General features: G+C 31.2%; 1 protein-coding gene across 1 annotated transcript; it reads left to right on the top strand.

Moving 5' to 3' along the window:
- Positions 1-14892: 14892 nt before the first annotated feature.
- Positions 14893-18747, top strand: LOC117922652. The gene is made up of 9 exons (XM_034840826.1): positions 14893-15054; positions 15240-15427; positions 16185-16366; positions 16466-16750; positions 16848-16906; positions 17010-17046; positions 17163-17234; positions 17517-17850; positions 18064-18747. Exons 1-9 carry the CDS (start codon positions 14928-14930, stop codon positions 18448-18450), a joined length of 1671 nt encoding a protein of 556 aa, XP_034696717.1. The 5' UTR covers positions 14893-14927; the 3' UTR covers positions 18451-18747.
- Positions 18748-19361: the final 614 nt, after the last annotated feature.

The following is a 19361-nucleotide window of genomic DNA, read 5'->3' as shown; positions in this document are numbered from 1 at the left end:
TTCTCATGTCATAAAGCCCCCATCTTATCTTAAAGATTACCACTACTATTCCATTTCCAATGGTTCTCACTCCACCTCTCATTCCTTGTCCAATGTCCTCAGTTATAAAAAACTAACTCCAAATCATTGAGCCTTTGTTCATGTCATTTCTTCTCATGTTGAACCAACAAGTTTCTCCCAAGCTACTACATTTCCAAAATGGTAATAGGTTATGTCAATTAAACTACAAGCTTTAAAGAGTAATGTCACATGGACCTTGACCACCTTGCCACCTAATAAGCATCCAATTGGGTGCAAGTGGGTTTATCATATTAAATTCAAAATCAATGGTTCCATAGAACACTACACATCTAGTTTAGTGGCAAAAGGACAAGAAGACATTGACTACTTTGACACTTTCTCTCTAGTGGCCAAACTAGTTACAGTCAAAAAGTTACTTGCCTTAGCTTCCATCATTAGCTGGAGTTTGACCCAATTAGATGTCAATAATACTTTTTTGCATGTTGATCTTAATGACGAAGTGTACATGAACTTGCCACCTGGTTTCTGTTGTGAGAGAGAGCTCACTTTGCCTGTAAACACTATTTGTAAACTCCATAAATAATCTTTGTATGGAATTAAGCAGGCCTCAAGGCAATGGTTTTCAAATTTTTTGGTATGATTATCACCAAGGGTTTCAAGCAATCAACTACTAACAACTCTCTTTTTGTGAAATATAATCGTAATTCCTTCATGGCATTGCTTGTATATGTTGATGACATTATCTTAGCTAGCAACAATCAGAATGAGGTGGATGACTTAAAGAAGTTTCTTAATGAATGCTTCAAGCTCAAATATTTTCTAGGGTTAGAAGTTGCTAGATCTTCTAAAGGTATTTATCTTAGCGAAATACACTATGCTTTGCAGCTCTTATCAAATTCAAACTTACATAGATGCAAACCAAGCAAAACACCAATGGATCCTAACACCAAGGGATTTGCAAATTCTGATTGGACCTCTTGTCCAGACAACAGAAAATCTGTTGGTGGTTTTTGTATTTTCATTGGGGATTTTTTGGTTTTATGGAAATCAAAGAAATAACAAACGATATCAAGATCATCAGCTAAAGCAGAATATCGATCCTTGGTAAATGTAACTTGTGAACTAGTGTGGCTTCTCACTTTGCTTAAAGATTTGCATATTGAACATACACAATTTGCCTTGCTATTCTGTGACAACTAAGCAACTTTACACATTGCAGCCAATCTTGTGTTCCATGGATGTACTAAACACATTGAAATTGACTGCCATTTAATGAGAGAAAATGTACAAACTGGTGTTATCAAAATGGTACATGATTTCTCACAACACCAACTTGCAAACCTATTGACTATACGTCTCTATTCTACTCAATTCATTTATCTTCTTGGCAAGATGGAAATTCACAAGATTCATTCTCCATCTTAAGGGGGAGTATTAAAACTAGTTGGGGTATTTTTGTAATAGAAAATAGTATTAATTTTACCTTAGTATTTTTTTTTCCTACTTTTCTATTTCTATGAGAAGTAGATATCTAAGTCGGAGGTTGTTACGAGTTTGTGACAACCCATTCTTCAAGCCACAAATATAAAAAGACTGTATGTACTGTTCTTTTAATAAACAAAAAACAAAAAACAAAATGCTCTCCCAATTATCTTTTCTTTGATAGAGACATTTTTTCAAATAAAAATAGTTAATTTCATCAAAATAATAATTCTAATGCACTTAATTTCAAATTGATGATATCTAATTTAATATGAAAAATGAAAAGTAAGAAGGAATTTAAGTTTCTTATTTTTGTAATGAATTAGTTATTTTAGAAAAGTAATTGTGATCTGTAAATTAAGTTAAATTTGTAGTTGACATGAAACTAAGCAATGGAATATATGTAATTGTTTTTGTTGAATAATCCATTTTTATTTTAAAGAAACTACAATTTTGTTTTTGAAAAACCAAAAATCCAAAAGGGAACACCTAGGGGTTGAATGGTTGTTTTTAAAATTTAAAATATTTATATGTATTATCCTCAATTTTTATCCAAAAGTGAAAGGTATTAATCAAGTGGTTTAGGAAGGATTGGTAGGATTGAGTTGGGTAAAACCTTATATTTAGTTTTTATTATTCATAATGGACGTTTTCGATCGGTTATATGTCCATAGTTTTTTTTTATCTCTTTGGAGGTTTTCCACATTAAAATTTGGTGTCATTGTCTATTTCTCTCAATCTACTCTTTGACTTATCTTCAGTTTTTTATATCATTGGTTAATTGGGCATATATGTTGAATAGAAGAAAAATGAGTTGAAATTGGTGTGATTATCCATTAGGTATCTTGAATAATTTTTTTGTTCATTTTAGTTAATGATATTTTGTAATAATTGGAAATGAGTTAAGGAGATAATTGTTTTTATGAATTAATCTTGGTGAGTGTTGAAAAATTTGCATGTGACTTGTATTTGAAATTTGTTAAGGAAGTGTTGTTGCATTCATACTTGCTTGTGAATTTTATGATTTGTTGAAAAGTTGGAAGAGAAGTTCATAGATATTGAGAAATTCCAAGATTAGATAATTTGTTTTGGGAGTTTTTTTGTTTTTTTTTTTAATTGTTCAACAACACTTATTGACCTCCCTCCCCTCTCTCTTTCTCCCCTAGGTGTAGTCCATCATTGAGATTCATTTTTCACTACTAACCTAAATCCACTATACAAAATCAAATTACACAAATTTACTTGACCGCTTTACTTTAAAGATTTACTCTCGAGTACCTACATTTTGATTCACGTCCATAATGCAACAACCCTCGATTGCTCTAGTGGACCACTTCAACCTCATTGAAGGGATGAATGTCTTTAACCCAAGATTCAAATATCAAATCTTTGAATGAGAGATCGTGAATAGTGTGACGTGTTAGGCTTTCTCTCTAGGAGACCCTTTCTAAAGAATGAAAGGTCTCAAAATGATCTCAATGTGATCTCTTCTAAATCTCTCCAATCTCTAACCCTCAAATGATTAATAGAGAGGTATTTATAGGCAAAAACTTGAAGAGTTTTGGTTTTGGAAGAGTTCTAAATCAAATTTGCTTGAAAAATCTCAATAATATCAGCATCACCACTCGAGCCAACTAACCTACCCCTTGAGCGCCTCGAGCTTAAGCAATCCTAAGTGTTTCAGGCCGCCTAAGCGGTCCCACCATTTTCAAAAAAATCAATTTAAAATCATTTTAAGTTCAAAACAAAATTGATTATCTTTAAACCCCAACGGAGCTTAACTTGTCATAAGCCAAACCTTTTTAGATGTACCTGTGACTTCCTGGTTAGATGAACAACAAGTCTTGATCTTCAATGTAGAGTGAATCACTATCTAAAAAGACTTTTATGGACAAACATTAAAAAAAAATTAAAAATAACTAACATAAAAACAAGACTCAATATCCTAATAGTTTTAGCTTTTGGTATTATTCATGTGATAAATAACTTTTGGTATATTTTAGGATCTCAAAGTGTAGTTTAACTAAGTGAATATTTTTAGGAATTATTCATGTGATATAACTTTTGGTTATGCCATTTTAATAAAATCTCTCTCTATATATGAAAATTGATTTACTTGTAACCCTTATTTATTTGCTCACTTATTTATAATTTGTTCATCTATTTATTATGTTTATTTTGCTCATTTTCTTATTTCTTATTTATCTTTTTATTTATTTCAACATTTTATCAATGAAAGTTGGAATCTTTGATATTCATTACTTTGGATGGTTTTATTCTTGTAATATTTTATTTGTTATTGAAAAATTTAGAGTCCAATTTGCGGATAAATTGATTCTTTGAACAATTTTTAAAAAGATATTGCATGGTCTAAATTCATTTTTAGTCATTTTACTTGGATTATTTATGATTATTATAATATATTGAGTTCTGACATTATTTTAAAAGCTATTAACATGTAAATTAACATCCTTCATATAACAAAAAACTTATCAAGCACTGCATAAGTTATATCAAGCACCCATCAAATGTCAAGAGAGTTTGTGCGCACTAAAAATTGTTTGAAATATTGTTTTAAGTGCTTGTATCTTTTCTTGGTTTTAAATTTGTATTTTTGCTCCATTTTTAGATATATTGGTTTTTCTTGGCTTATTTCATTGTTCGACCTTTTTTTCACAAAAAAAAATGAAAGAAATCCACAAGTCTATTTGATATCTGATGGATTATTTCATGTTGATATCTTTTATGATATCTTATTGTTTTGCTAGATACATCAGATTACATGATTATTGAATAAATGGTTTGAGATTGATTTTTGATATTGAAATATGGATAAAATGATCATATTATATCATTTTATCTTCTTTTTTTTCTTTTTCCCACACATTACTTTTTATAGATATTATTGTTTAAGCGTGTGCAAAATCACAAGTTCTAGACTTTAGGAATTTTGTAGATTTGTATATATTGAAAATATAATGCCTTGCTCCCTTTTATGTAGATCCACTTTAGGCCCAAGGGCTTCTAATGGTTTTATACAAATTAAAAGGAACTCACTATTTATATAGTGTTAAAAACTTTTTCATTTATCTAAATGAAATATTATAAAATCTCCCCCATGTAAACATATTGTACTCATTTTGTCACAAGAAAGTCTCAAACTAGGGTCTAAGATTGGATTTGATACAATTTGTAAAGACAAATGATGCAAATATTGATAAATATGGATATATTGCTACTTGGATTTTATGGATATATAAAAAATATAGATAAAATATGAAGGGATATTTTAACAAAAATATAGGTAAAACGAATATTGTTCAAACTTCAAGGAAATGGTTGGAAATTTTTTAAAAAAATAATAAAATAAGCAAGAATGTGTATTTAAAAGTTATTTTCTAAGTATAATTGACATAGGTATGATTAAGAATAATATTTATCAAATTCTTTTAGAAAAAAATGTATTAATTCATTTTAAAAATTAAAAATAATTTTTATTAAAACATATTTTTTACATTTAAATAAAATAAATAAATCAATTTATATAAAATATTTTATTTGAGATTTAATTTATAAAATTTTATTATAAATTTGTAGTGACAACTTTTTGCTATTGACATTAATTTATTTAAATTATTTAAATAATTACAAATTATAGTAATAATTTATCTTATCAAATTAATATTTTAAAATAAAAACTTTTAAAATTAAATAAAAGTAAAAAGATAAATATAAAAAAATTAAAAGTGAAGTGATAGTAATTTTTTAAAATATGATTAATGAGATAAATATGAAAAATAAGTAAATATAAAAGGATAATTAAAATAAAAGGGCAATATGAATTTCAAATAAAAGATAAATTAGAAAAAATAATTAAAAAAACAAGGACGATGATTTTTTTTTTTTTTTTAAAAAACACGAATAAATATGTAAAAAAAAAAAAAAAAAGGATTGGCTATTTTTAAAAAAAAAAAATCAACAATTAATCACCAATTTTTTTGCTCCTCACATAGGCTATTTCTTGTTGCCGATTGTTTGAGGATTTATCAGTTAGAAACTAATATTTCACCAATATATTGGTGATATTGCCGATTTTTCTCCGATTTTTTGGCCAATCAATTTTTGGTGGCTGATTTCATTTCAATCCCTCCTAATATCTAATATTTCGCTGATATTTCACTGAAATATCCCGATATTTTCACCTATGGTAAAGACTCACTCCATTCCATGTAGATATTGTCTACTCTAAACTTAATGAGTCTTCACAACTTTAAAATACGTCTACATAGTTAAACTGAGTGTATATATAGTGTCATGACCTTTTTCCTTATTTGATATGAGATATTATAATTTTGTAATGACACACTTCCTTCTATGTAGGTATTGTCCCACAGGTCTCAATAAACCCACAAGACTTTAAAATGTATCTACATGGTTAAGACAAGTTCATAAATATATAATTTTAGGAACTTTTTTCCCTATTCAATATAGGATATTACATTTACCCTCTTATGCAAATATTACGGAGTCAAACAAACAATGAGAACTTAAATTATACATTGGGCTAGCTCTAAAAGAGCTTGTTTTAGTGTATTTGAGACACTCATATTAGGCCCAGTTCTTTAGTTTGATGTTAATTCCTTAGGAAAATTTATTTGATGTGTTTTCTGAGATTTTTGCAATGTTAAGGCAAGATTGGTGTACTTTCAACACTTCATGGAGAAAGACATACTAATAGCACACTTCAACTTGAGTAGGGTCCCCAATAGTACACTAAGTAGAACCTAATATAGATTATGCATCCTAAGAACTCCAATCCAAATCACTTAGAAAAGTACACTTTTAAGTGGTGGTTTGAATTGCACACTCAAGGGCTTGATCTATACTACATACTTCATATTGCACACTAAAGGGACTTAACTCAAATTGTGCACTTCCCTTAGGTGCTCCAACAACTTCACACTCGTCAAAACTTGCCAAGATGGAGGCGTACCACATTACCCCATCTTACACATAACTCACAAAGCCCACCCTAAGAACCATAAGTGTGTTATTGTTAATCAATAAGCCTAATGCACATCAGCAACCCTTGATACGTGATTTTGTTCAATATAGCATCATAACCCCCAGTAATAAAGTGTGTTCTCTCCCTTAACTATGAAGTACACCCCATATAGAAATTATCTCAACTTGTAGCCTTGATAGCTCCACCTTGCAGACATGCCACATCTTCCAATCATTTGCACACTCATCAAAGTTGTGTAGCAAATAATGCCCTTGTTCTTATTGATCCATCATTACCACCATGTTGCTATATTGAAAAGATAAGAAGTGTAACTGCCCAGTCCATGCATACATTTCTTGATTGATGGTTGAGTTGACAAATTAGACCACCAGCATGGGTAAGAGGTTTAGCTAACTAGGGACAACTTTAAAATAGTAAGGGATGGGAGATATTTTTGTCTATAAACATGGGAATTGTAAATAAACAAAGGAGAGATGGGATCAATAGGGAAATAAGTTAGATTGCTTTAGTGTTTCTTTTCCCTTTCTATAATTTTTTTTTTAGTTTAATGAATCTTTTATTTTTATTTTTTATGTCTTTTTTCCTATGTTATGAGTTTCTTTTTGTGTCTTAATTTCTTGATCAAAGGGGTGAAATGAGCTAAGATTCTAGATTTCACTTTAGTTCAAGATTGGTTTAGTTGTTGTTGGTTGAAAGGGACCTTGGGGCAATGGTTACAAGGACCACAAGGAGTTTCTATTGACTTAGGCCAAAGGTTATGAGGACTACAAGGAATAATCACTAGTGGACCTATAGACCAAAAAAAAAAAAAAAAGCTTTATGACATAAGCATAAACCCATATAAATCATTTGATTGCAAGGACCCAAAAAGAGCAATCAAACTGAGTTGAGCTTTTAATGAGGCAGTTGATGCTTATGTCAACCAAAACCATCCAGTTGGTGTAAACCCAAGACTTGATCCTAAAGCCATAAGCACAAGTTCAAAGTTTTGTCGTTGAGTTAAACTTAAGAGAAATAAATACAGTCAATTTCTACTCTTGGAGTTCATCATCATTTTTTTTTTTTTTCTAAGTTCCCTCTCTCTGCTAAATATATATATATATATATATATATGTTCCCTATGGAGATGACCTAATTGTTATACAACTGTTAGTCATTTTTATTTTTGGTTCAAGAACTAAGGGTTTCAATAATTAATTTGGTTTAAGTTTCGTTCTTGTAAAACTTCATTGAAAATAATTTTATAGATTTTGTCTTAAACCAAAGACACATCAAAGCACATTCCAAACTAAAAATTAGTGTTGTTGTTGAGGAACTTTTAGCATTAATGTGATAAAGGTATTTCGGCCCTAGCAATGCACCAAAAATATTGACAAGGAATGTTCTTATTAGCTATGTTAAAGGTATTTTTACATATACACTTGCTATTTTTGCCGCTTTGTAGGTATATTTCACCCATTATGCATCATCTTTTTATTTCTTTCTAGTTGCACTTACTTTATCCTTTGTTACTTAGTTTATTTTTCTTTTTTGGTTATTTAATCCAACACTATTAGTGTTCTTCACTACGGTGGATGATGTGTTAGGAAAGTATGATGACTAGGAAACCTAATCTAAACTAATAACTCCTTGTTGTCTACTCCCATAACACATCAATCAACAAATCATCCTGGGCTTTCAAACAAAACTAAATTTTCAATGGTAGTAGTGGAAATGCAATGAATGATGAATTTTGTTTTTCTTTTCCTTCTTTCTTCAAGAGAGAAAGAGAGAAAGAGAAAGAGAAAGAGAATATATATATATATATATATATATATATATATATATATATATATATATATATTATTTTTCACTTTTCTTACTATTTTTTTTTTTTAATCTATTGCTAATATTTTTGTTTTGTAGAAGTCCATTAGTTCCCAATTTCACTCAAAGCCCACAATCTTAATAGAAATCAGGTATGAGTTTCTTTTTGCTATTTTTGGATATCATCCTTCATAACAAAAGAAAATTGAGACCATAGTGTAGATACGATTAAGCACCCATAAAGCGTTACACCAACTATGCATCGTGAAAGTGTGGTCTAAATTGTGAACCAGGGGTAGACAATTCACATGGTGTACTTGGAGGAGTGGCTAAATTGCGCACCTTTAAGTGACTATTTGAAATGTGCACTCAAGAGCGTGGGGTAAAGCCCACAATTCAAATATGCAATTAGAAGTCTTACTCTTAATATGCAATCCCCTTCACAGGGAACCAATTTATTTCCCTTGATCACTATGCCATTGCATTTTCTAATAGCCAAAACTCCTTATTCCTTGACACAAACTTAGGAAGGAGAGACTCTTTTCCAAAATGAACTTTGAATGTTTCAATGACTTCTCACATCCCCTGTATCAATGCATTGGTTGAGATATAGAGGAGAAGTAAAAAAGTCATGATTTTTTTCTGTAAGGAAAGAACTCTCAAATTTGTAGGCGCTTACGCACGAAAACACCTAATAGTGCTCTACTTGATCTAAAGCTGATATGACCCAAATATATGAGGGTGAGGAAGAAAGGGAAAAGGGTTGTAGGTGTGTGTCCACGACAAACTATGAAGACCGAGGCAACACCACTAGCCTCTGTAGTGCCAACACAACCCAACTCAAGCTCAATATGCATTTAAGTAGAGGACTAAGTTGATCTAAGTTCTTTCAAGGCCAAAAAATAACTCCTTTGACACAGAGGGTGATGACAAGTTGACAAACAATTGTATAGAATATCACCCATTTGTGAATGCAATGCATAATATTGAGTCTTTCAATGAAGTTCAAGACAGAGATGTAATTTGTATGCGAATTGATTGTTAGGGGATTTGGATTGAACATTAATCATACTAAGCATGAATATTTTTTTGTATTGCCTTTTGTGACTACTAAGTGATTACTAAGTGTATTGTATTGCTAAGTTATTACTAACATACAATGATATGCTCACTGATGTTATGGTTTTATTATTTTATTCTTGAAAGTTTTATTTCTTCTATTACATACATTGTCATTGTAACCAAATACAATAACTTATGCATTTCATGTTTCTTTAATAGGTCGAACTTCTTATCTAGCTTAACTGATGTAGTTCAATAATTTGCTTATATCCACAATTTCAAAGGAAATTTATCAACTTTATAAAATAAATTTTAACTATGATGCAAATTATTTCATTGGTTAATCAAATAATATAAAAGCTAATATTTAAATAAGAGAACTCTAACAACTTACTCAAATAACTTTAATAGTAAAATATTTTCAAGTAAAATATTTTTCAGTGCTTTATTTTATTTGTTACAATATTTAAATTATTTTCAAGCACTAAATTATCTACTATAATAATATTGAAGCATCAAATATAAGTAGAGAAAATCCTAAAAAAATATAATGGACAAATTAACTACTATAATAATATGAGCAAATACTGGCAGGGGAAATCCTAGCAAATATAATGAAAATTAAATAAATAAATCCAACAAATAAAATTTCTTATGGCAAATGGCATATAGATTTAACAAGTCAAATTTAATTTAAGAAAATTGATTATGTAACCTAACTCTTGTCCTTCAAATTTTAGAAACAGTATTCCCTTTTCAAGTTTCAAATAATAATACTACTAATAAAGTAAATTAATTTACTGAATGGTGACTTTGAAAGGTAAAAATTTGTGAATTTCCAAAGCCTATGCCTTTTCATATAAAGGTGTCAAAGATCTTTATAAATAAAGTATATATAAGTATTAATTTATTTTATTTGATTTTTCTTTTATATTTGTATTTTTTTTCACTTATAAGGAATAATAACTTTTAAAACTAAATATGTTTTCTTACGTTCACTAAAACTTTAAAATATGAAAAAGTAAAAAAAAAAAATTAAAAAGAGTTAAGAAGAGGTGATCTGGTTTGGTAAGGCACATGATCACATATCCTACTAAAGTTGTTATTGCCTCCATGTTAAAAAATCAATAGTCACTCAAAAATTCAACCTCGATTATTAACTTCCAACAATGTCTCCTCTATGGGCACGTCTACAATAAGACTTTGAAGAACTCACCCCCGACCGAGTTACCCAAAAAATATGAAGATTTAATTGGAAAAAAAAAAATCTTTGTAATATTTTGATTTTTTTTAAAAAAAAAAAAAAGGAAAATCATTTAAAGAAATGAAAGGATGATTGTTGCCCGAGTTAGACACAAGGCCAAAAAAATAAAAAATAAAACTTATATCAATGGGGTTAGATCAGAGTTAGACAAGAGAAGGACAAGATTCACACAAGAACAATAAATATTCCAAATTGAATGTGAAGAGTCAAAAGACTCACATTATCATATTTGGATGTTAACTGTACCTAAATGATGTTAAATAAAATCCCTGGAAAATATATATGTAGTAAGTTTTTGGCAATACAAGAAGACCAAAAAACACATTATTGCCTTATAGAGAATGAGATTTAATCAAATTCCACATTTGAAAAAAGGGAGAAAAAATCTGCCAACAAAATCATTTAAGATTTTTTCTTAACAAATTCCTTTGTATTTCAAATATTGGATATTTTAATTTAATCGTTTTCCTTTATCTTCAGATCTCTTTCTTTCAAATAGAGTCTAAAAGCTTTCTTCTTCTTCTTCTTCTTCTTCTTCTTCTTAATTCTCTTATTCCTTTTGCTGTTAGTGCAATAGTAAGAATTAAGATACAAGATGGATTTTTAAAATGTTAAAATAAATTCCATTCTAATTCTGTAACTTTTGATGGAATGAAAATGCATTTTAAAATGCCTTCCAAAGTCCATATAATCCAAATTACAACCTTTAAAAGATGTGAACAAACTTGTTTATTATAATGGACAAGATTTTCTCTTTCAGGAAACTTTTTCTTACCCAGTACAGGAAGGGTCAATTATATGAATGAATTCTTTTCACATTTTCACTTAATAAAAAGTTTATATTTTCTTAAACTCCTAATTATGATATTTGTTGGACCGTAAAACCTAAATCAGTTTTATTGTACTTCACTCAGGATGTTGGCGGTGAGTTATCCGGTTAGCTCTCGGGGATCGAGCTTCCTGATGAGCTCGCAAGGATCAAGTTGTCCAATTAGCTTGCAGGGATTGAAGGAGGCAGTGCCCCCTGGAGATTTTTTTTTGTCTTTTTTATATGTTGATTGACGAGTTTGCCCTATTATATATTTAACCCTTTTATTTTAGGGTTTTGATTTTTTAGAGAGAGTATGACCATAATTGAGAGATTTTTTCTCGAGAGCTTCACCTTTGTAACTCTTTTCTTTCATTCTAATTAGCGTATTGTTAAGTGTTGGTACACTCTATGGATGTAGGGATCATACTGATCGTCGAACCATATTAAAAATCTTGTCTTTTTCTTTATTTTATATTCGTGTGTATGGTTTGGTTAACAATATCTTTGCTTGGCATATAATTTCCATTTAAATTTTTTATTTTTCTCTTTCAACTCAAATGAGCTCTAATTTGATATATTAATTATAACAAGTAGTGTATAATAGGGGTGACAATTTGTGTTGGTGGGTCGTATTTGTATCATGTCAAAGCTTAAGTATTCTACTACATAGCTCAATCCAAACCCAATACAAATAATAATTGTGTCAAAAATATAAACCTATATACTACTTAATTATTAAACAAATAACACATCTTATAACTCATTTAATAATCGGGTCCTCCTATTTAATAATCAAGTTAAGTTAGATCTTGTATATGTCTCTATGATTAATGTATCAACCAAGCATGTTTATGATTCAATTGACCTATTTATTTAAAAATAATTTTAAAATGAGTCAAATATGAGTTAAATGGTTTAAAAATATAATTAGGATAATAGCGGGATTATTAAATGAGTCAATATGGGTCAAATTCGTGTTATACAAGTTGACCTAAAAATTATCTATTTATTAAACAGGTTATGTTGGTTAATACAAATTTGATCAAAACTCATTTATATTCAACCCAAACCCATGAAAAGTGTATTGGGTTCGTATTGTATTCATGAATTATGTCAAACTTTATCAGTTGTAGTGTATATCGAGGATAAATGTTAACATGTGAATTCATATAGTTGTAGAAGTACAAATACAAAAACTCCTATTGTTATGATATATTAATGATAATAAGTGTCTAAGTAGAAGTACTAGAAATTATTATTGATATTATGCCATTCAATTCTTGGAATGTTTAAGCTATATTAAATAAACTTATAAAAATAAGGATCGTTTTCATTTTTTTATAAAATTATAATTTATTTTTGGGGGTAAAAACCATGAATCCTCTTATTAAACATATAAATATATTTATTTCTTTTAGGGAGAAAGCATGAATCTTCTCATCTTTTCAAAATATGGTGGATACTTGATATTTAGAGTATGTTTGATAGAGTTTATACTCAGAAGTGCTTTAAGTGTGTTTTCTTGAAAATGTTTTTAGAAAAATCACATATCAAGTGCTTATTTAGAAAACACTACAAGTGATTTTTCAACATTACAAATGATTTTTTTAATTCTTAAAAGTGTTTCTTAAATTTTGTCAAATACCTAGTTTTTTTCCAAAAATATTTTTTTTTAGGCTAAAAACACTTTCTAAAATCAATGCAAAATGGACTCTTAAAGTGGTGAGTTTCTATTTAGGTACTTTAGTATAATGTGTTTAAGAATGTTTCTATTCAAAGTGCTTTTAATGGAAGTTTTTTTTTCTTTCTATGAAGTGTTTTTAGGATAATCATCTATCAAATGTTCCTTTAAAAAATACTATAAGTGATTTTTCAATATTACAAATGATTTTTTAGATTTTTAAAATTGTTTCCTAAATTTTACCTAATATTTTCAAGATCAGACTTGTCATTCAACTAAAAAAGTTACTGATTAAAATAACTCATGACATCATAAATATATATTTTATATATTATTAAAATTATAAAAAATTGAAATAAAAATAATAAATTCTACCTAAATTTTGACATTTTCTACTCTATTTATTGAGCTTTTTATTTATTTTTTATGTTAGTCACTTTGTGAAGTATTTGGAAATGTATAATTTTAATTTTTAATTATTAATATAGTTAATAAAGGAATAAAAATATTTATTAAAAAATAAATATAAAGAGATTTTTTCCATAATACTAAAGATGAGAGAGATTTCATTTTTTGAATATTAAATATTATATTTTTATTTTAAAAATAAATTTATTTCAATTTCGGTTCATTTCATAAATCAAATAATAACATGGTATACATGTTATTATATATTTAGTTGAAAACAAAGGCCTATTGTGAGGACTAAATATAGGAATAGTTTGAATTAAAAAAGGAAAAAATAAATAAATTGCAAGATTCACATGGAAGATTTGAAATCCAATGGGTTCCTTGTTGACGTGCAGAGGCAGTGACTCTGGAGACGTCAGTTGCTCCGACATGGTGTAGTCGGAGACATGCAGGGCGGAAAGGGAGCAAGGTTGGGGGAGCTAACATACAAAGAAAAACGTCATTTTGATGGAAAAAAATTTTTTAAAAATAAAAAAAAATCTGTGAACCGTTCTGGTCATGGGAAACCGGCCGATTCACTGGTCTAATCATCAATTCCGATGGTTCAAGGCCAATCCAGCCTTTGGACGGTTCAAATCACATAATCAAATCGGAACGGTGATCAATCAACAATTGGACCAGTCGAACCAGCCGACAATTGAACTGTTCAGACTGGCGGCGTTGGACCAATCGGTCCGATCCGGTTTTTAAAACCATAATTTTACCAAACAACTAAGGGTTTTTAAAAATAAATTAAATTAAAAATGCTTCTTAAAATTACTACCAAACATTTAGTGATTCAAATAAAAATATTTTTAATATTTAGTGCTTTTGTCCATAACAATTCTACTAGAAATATTTTTAGAGAAAATAATACCAATCAAATGCTATTTCAAAAATCATTTAAATGATATTTTAAAATCTTTAAAATTTATTTTTAAATATTAGAAAACACTTCTAACCATTTCCAAGATATGTTTACCCGCCCTTAAACGTTTCTTTTATCAACTCCTTGGCATATTTATATAAATTGTTTTTAAGGACAAACTATGTTGTGAAGTTTTACAATAAAATATAGAATAATTCTATGAGACTGTTCTTGGCATATTTGGAGAGGGCAACTACAAATATCCACTCTTGGAGTGTAGTTGAAATCGTACCCGTCTTTGCCGTTGTTCCAACTACCCACTTCTCTAGTATAACGCCAAAAAGGGGTATTGAACGGCACCGTGGACCTCTCCTTTTCGCCAACACATTTTCTATATATTGCCCTCTACTCCACACAGAGATCCAACTAAGCTTTCAAAAGCAGAAACCATTAATCATGGTTTGTATCAACTCAAATTCATTTCTCCTTCTAGCCACCTTTATTCTTATTTCTTCATCCTTTTCTCCACGCTGTCATGGAGAGAATACTCAGTTTCCTCACCGACACGCCATGCACAGTGAGGGTATTTTTCTCTCTTTTCTCTTTTCCATCGTTTGATCTTCCATTTTCTTTCTGGGTTTTCTGTGCCAACCGTTTGGTTGGCGAGAAACTGAGGAAAGTACACGAATTTGGACACGCGGTCGTTGCTTCTTATCATCGAATGTTGTTTGTTTCTGGGAAATGTTTACCTTTTGCGTTTCTGCTTAGGGATGGCCGATTTGGGTGGACATGGTGTCGTTTTCTTGGAAACCGGGAGGTCAGTTCTTGAGAATGGCGACTCTGAACGAAACCCATCTTTGATATTAGCCGCAAAGAGAACGAAGAGGATAGACCCACTTCATCATTTCAAGTACTATAAAGGCGGATGGAATATCAGTAACAGAAACTACTTTTCTGTGAGTTCCTTCGAATCCATGATGCCTTGTTTCTTTGAAAAATAAATTAGTTGGAGTTCAAATCGTTTAAAATTCAAAATTCAAACCAACATTGATAAAATTTTCATCACTGAAAAAGTTAATTCCCAATATTTATGACGGCTGAGATTCAAAAGCCACACTCATCCATAAATTAACAGAGTAGAATTCAATTTCTTTCCAAATTCTTCAAGATTGCCATTCTTTCTTTTTTTTTCTTCCCTTCTTTCAAATTCTAGAGTTAATCATCTCACCAGGATTTTTTGTAGGTCTCACCCATGTTTGATGGCTTGTTGATTGATAGAGTGTAAAAAAAGGAAAGGAACTAAGCATTGAATTTTAGCTTTCTTTGTTATTTGGAACACCCTTAAAAAGACACCTGCACTTAACACCGGGTTTCAAGTACTGTTTGGCTTAATACAGGTGAAGTTTTCTTTTTTGGAATTTATATAATAAAGCATTCACAATTTTTTCTCCTACTCTGGTTTCTTACTAACCAAACAGAGAGGATGCTAGTTTAGGATTCTGACTTGATAATTCCATTGGAGTTTTTTGTTCCTGGCTTCTTCAACCTTCTCTCATCTGGATTATGCTTGGATTGACCTTTAAAAAATTGTCGTAAATTGTCACTAATCTCTGTTTTCCACTTGGCCTTTATCAATTTTTGGTTTTGTTCTTGGGTTGTTTGTTTCTTTCATTTTGCATTTTTCTCCCTCTAAATGTTTGTTTTTTTGTGCAGTCTGTGGGGTTCACTGCTGCTCCCCTGTTCCTCATTTCCGCATTCTGGTTTCTGGGATTTGGCATGTACTTGTTGATCATCTGTTTACGCCATTGTTGCAGCCAACGACAGCATTATGTCTATGAAAAAAAATCCAACGCTCTCTCCCTTAGTTTCCTCGTGCTTTTCACCACTGCTACAATGTTGCAATCTCTCTCTCTCTCTCTCTCTCTTTCTGTTGAACCTATGTTTGAATTGACCCAGTCTAACTCCAGAATTGTTTTTGATTGATCACATTTCAGTGTTGGATGCGTGGTTCTATACACCGGTCAGGGAAAGTTCCACAGTAGTACAACAAGTACACTGGAGTGCATTGTGAAGCACTCAAACAGCACTGTCCAGAATCTTAAGAATGTATCATACTATCTTTCTACAGCCAAGCAGCTTGGAGTGGACCAATATTTCATGCCTTCCAATGTCCAGGCCAACATTGACAATATCCAAATAAAGATTAATGCTTCTACCACCTTTCTTGAAGAAAAGAAAGATAGCAATCCAAATAGTATACAATATGTTTTAGATTCTGTGTGAGTAAAAAATTTTCAAATTCGTTCATTATGTATGTTCCTTACATGATAACAGGCTTAATTTTGATATAGAGTGGTCTATGGCTATGTGTTGCAGACAACTAGCATTAATTATAATTGCTGCTGTAATGCTCCTCTTGTCCCTCACTGGTTTCTGTAAGTGAATTGATCTGTTCATCATTCAAATGATCGGAGTTTTAAATTATATAAAGCCATTAAGGATTTTGTCTCACTTTGTTTCTGTGACCATTGGCTGCAGTCTGCTCTGTTCTCAACCTGCAGCTTCTCGTATACATGTGAGTCGCATAACTGCTCTTATTTCCAATTTGTTACCTTTTCCATGCTGTTTCTGAGGCGTATCAAGTTTTAGCTCTGCAAGCGCTAAATGCTTTTGGATTTCATATGATTGCAGTTTGGCAACCATAGCATGGATTCTCGTTGCGGGCACATTTATCTTGTGTGGCGTATTTCTTCTTCTCCACAAGTAAGTTCTGCTGGACCAAAATTATGTTACTGTCCACTTGTACATGTAATCACTTAGGCTTTTCACAGTAGTGGATCCACAAATGAAGATCAATTGATTCTGAGATAGAATATGATAGTTTTGTCGTAAGCTACTATAAAATCCCTTCTGTTTCGCATGAGAGTGTAAAGAACTCTTTAAGGTTCTGTTATCGTTGCAAAGGGCAGTTAACAAGATCAGGGCTATTGTTATTGTTTTTAGGCCAAAAGCCATAATCAGAACTGTTTCTTCTTTACATTCCAGTGTGGCAGCAGACACGTGCGTTGCAATGAACGAGTGGGTTCAACATCCCACAGCTCGTACAGCTTTAGATGACATTCTCCCTTGTGTGGACAATGCAACCGCCCAAGAAACCTTGGCTCAAAGCAAGGATGTGACCTTCCAATTGGTGAATGTGGTTAACAACTTCATCACTAATGTGTCGAACAAGAATTTCCCCACTCAAGTGAAACTGGAACCTTCGGTTTCCTACAATCAGACCGGTCCATTGGTGCCTGTCCTCTGTAATCCATATCAACCGAACAAGACTCGCCGGGTTTGTGAAGCTGGTGAAGTAGACTTCAACAATGCCGCACAGGTAAGCTGAAACAACATATTACATAAGAAACACAATGGTTTTTTTCCAAGGAAGAATGACTTGTAATTGAACCTCCTTTCAGTTTTTGGCTATGTATAATTGATTAAGTAGACTATTTGGGAGATTGGGAGAACCAAATTCTTTTTATCTTAATCTTGTTCTGTGGAAATTATCCATAACAAAATTGCAACTCTTTCATTGTATTTCAAGCAGGAATGGAACAAGTACCTCTGTGAAGTTTCAGCAGATGGTATATGCACCACTCCCGGCCGTTTGACCCCCAAATTTTACAATCAGATGAGTACTGCAGCCAATGTGAGCACTGCATTGTATCACCATGGGCCATTCCTTGTTGATCTGCAAGATTGCCCTTCTGTTCGAAGAACCTTCACTGACATCATTAAAGATCATTGTCCTAGACTGAGGCGGTATAGTGAATGGATCTACATTGGGCTGACTATGGTCTCATCTGCAGTATTGCTTTCTTCGATCATCTGGATATCCTATACAAGACTGAAGCGTGGTAAGGAATATATCAGACAATATGCAGATATGCCTTCTCAAGATTCTCTACAATTACAGAAAGGAATGAAGAAGTAGCTTTGGAGTTCATGTTTTTTACTCTCAAGTTGGACTGTTATTGTGGAGTTTGTTGTTTCCAAGTCATATATATATACATGTTAGTTGGATTTTAGGTTTTGTATGCTTATTCTGCTGACATCTCTTAGCTTGATAGTTTTGTAACATCACACCTTAGACCATTCAGACAATTAATGTTTTAAGATTATACCACCTGCAATAGGAGGTTGGGTCTGTATTAAGGTCCCTTAAACTTGTAGCATGTTTGTAGTAGATGTCTTGACTGTACATTAGTTTTTATTGGGTTTTATCCCAGAGTTGGCAATGCATCTAGTGTGGCTCTTCACCTAATCCATTCTGAATGAGAAAATTGTTTTGTTGCGCATTCTACCTCTTATAAGAGGTTTTTCCACCTGTTGTGCTCAATCTTGTTTTGGTTGAAGTCTCTATTTTCCATCACCAACAGGAGCTATTTTTATATTAGGGTATATTTTTGACAACCATGGAATTGGAAGACACTTCCACGTTCATAGTAAAATGATCTAAGAAGCTAGACTCATGGATACTAATGATCTGAAATGTTAGAAAATTAAGAAGCTAATTCCTACATTACAAAACGGATTGATACAACCTCGAATAGAAGAAAATGACTGAGAAGAAGAAAGTTTTCTACAGTAGGCAATGGATTGATACAGCCACCTGCACCCATGTAGTGAGTCAAACTAGTATCCATTGTTGGCTGTAGTTTCAACCTAAGAACAGAGGATGGCTACAGAAAGAAAATGGAAGAGTAACACCTGGAAACAGAGGAATTAAAAACAGTCCACCAAAAAAAAACTGAGAACCCTTTCCTATTTCACTTTGTATTTCTCGGTTCTGTTGTTTTGTTGTACAGTGTGCAGTTTTCAAAACCAAATGCAAAGAGATTTAAC

This window comes from Vitis riparia, chromosome 9, assembly GCF_004353265.1.
Source record: "Vitis riparia cultivar Riparia Gloire de Montpellier isolate 1030 chromosome 9, EGFV_Vit.rip_1.0, whole genome shotgun sequence".
In the NCBI taxonomy this organism is placed as follows: domain Eukaryota; kingdom Viridiplantae; phylum Streptophyta; class Magnoliopsida; order Vitales; family Vitaceae; genus Vitis; species Vitis riparia.
The sequence above is the reverse complement of the archived record's forward strand: the minus strand, read 5'-3'. Positions and strand labels throughout refer to the sequence as shown.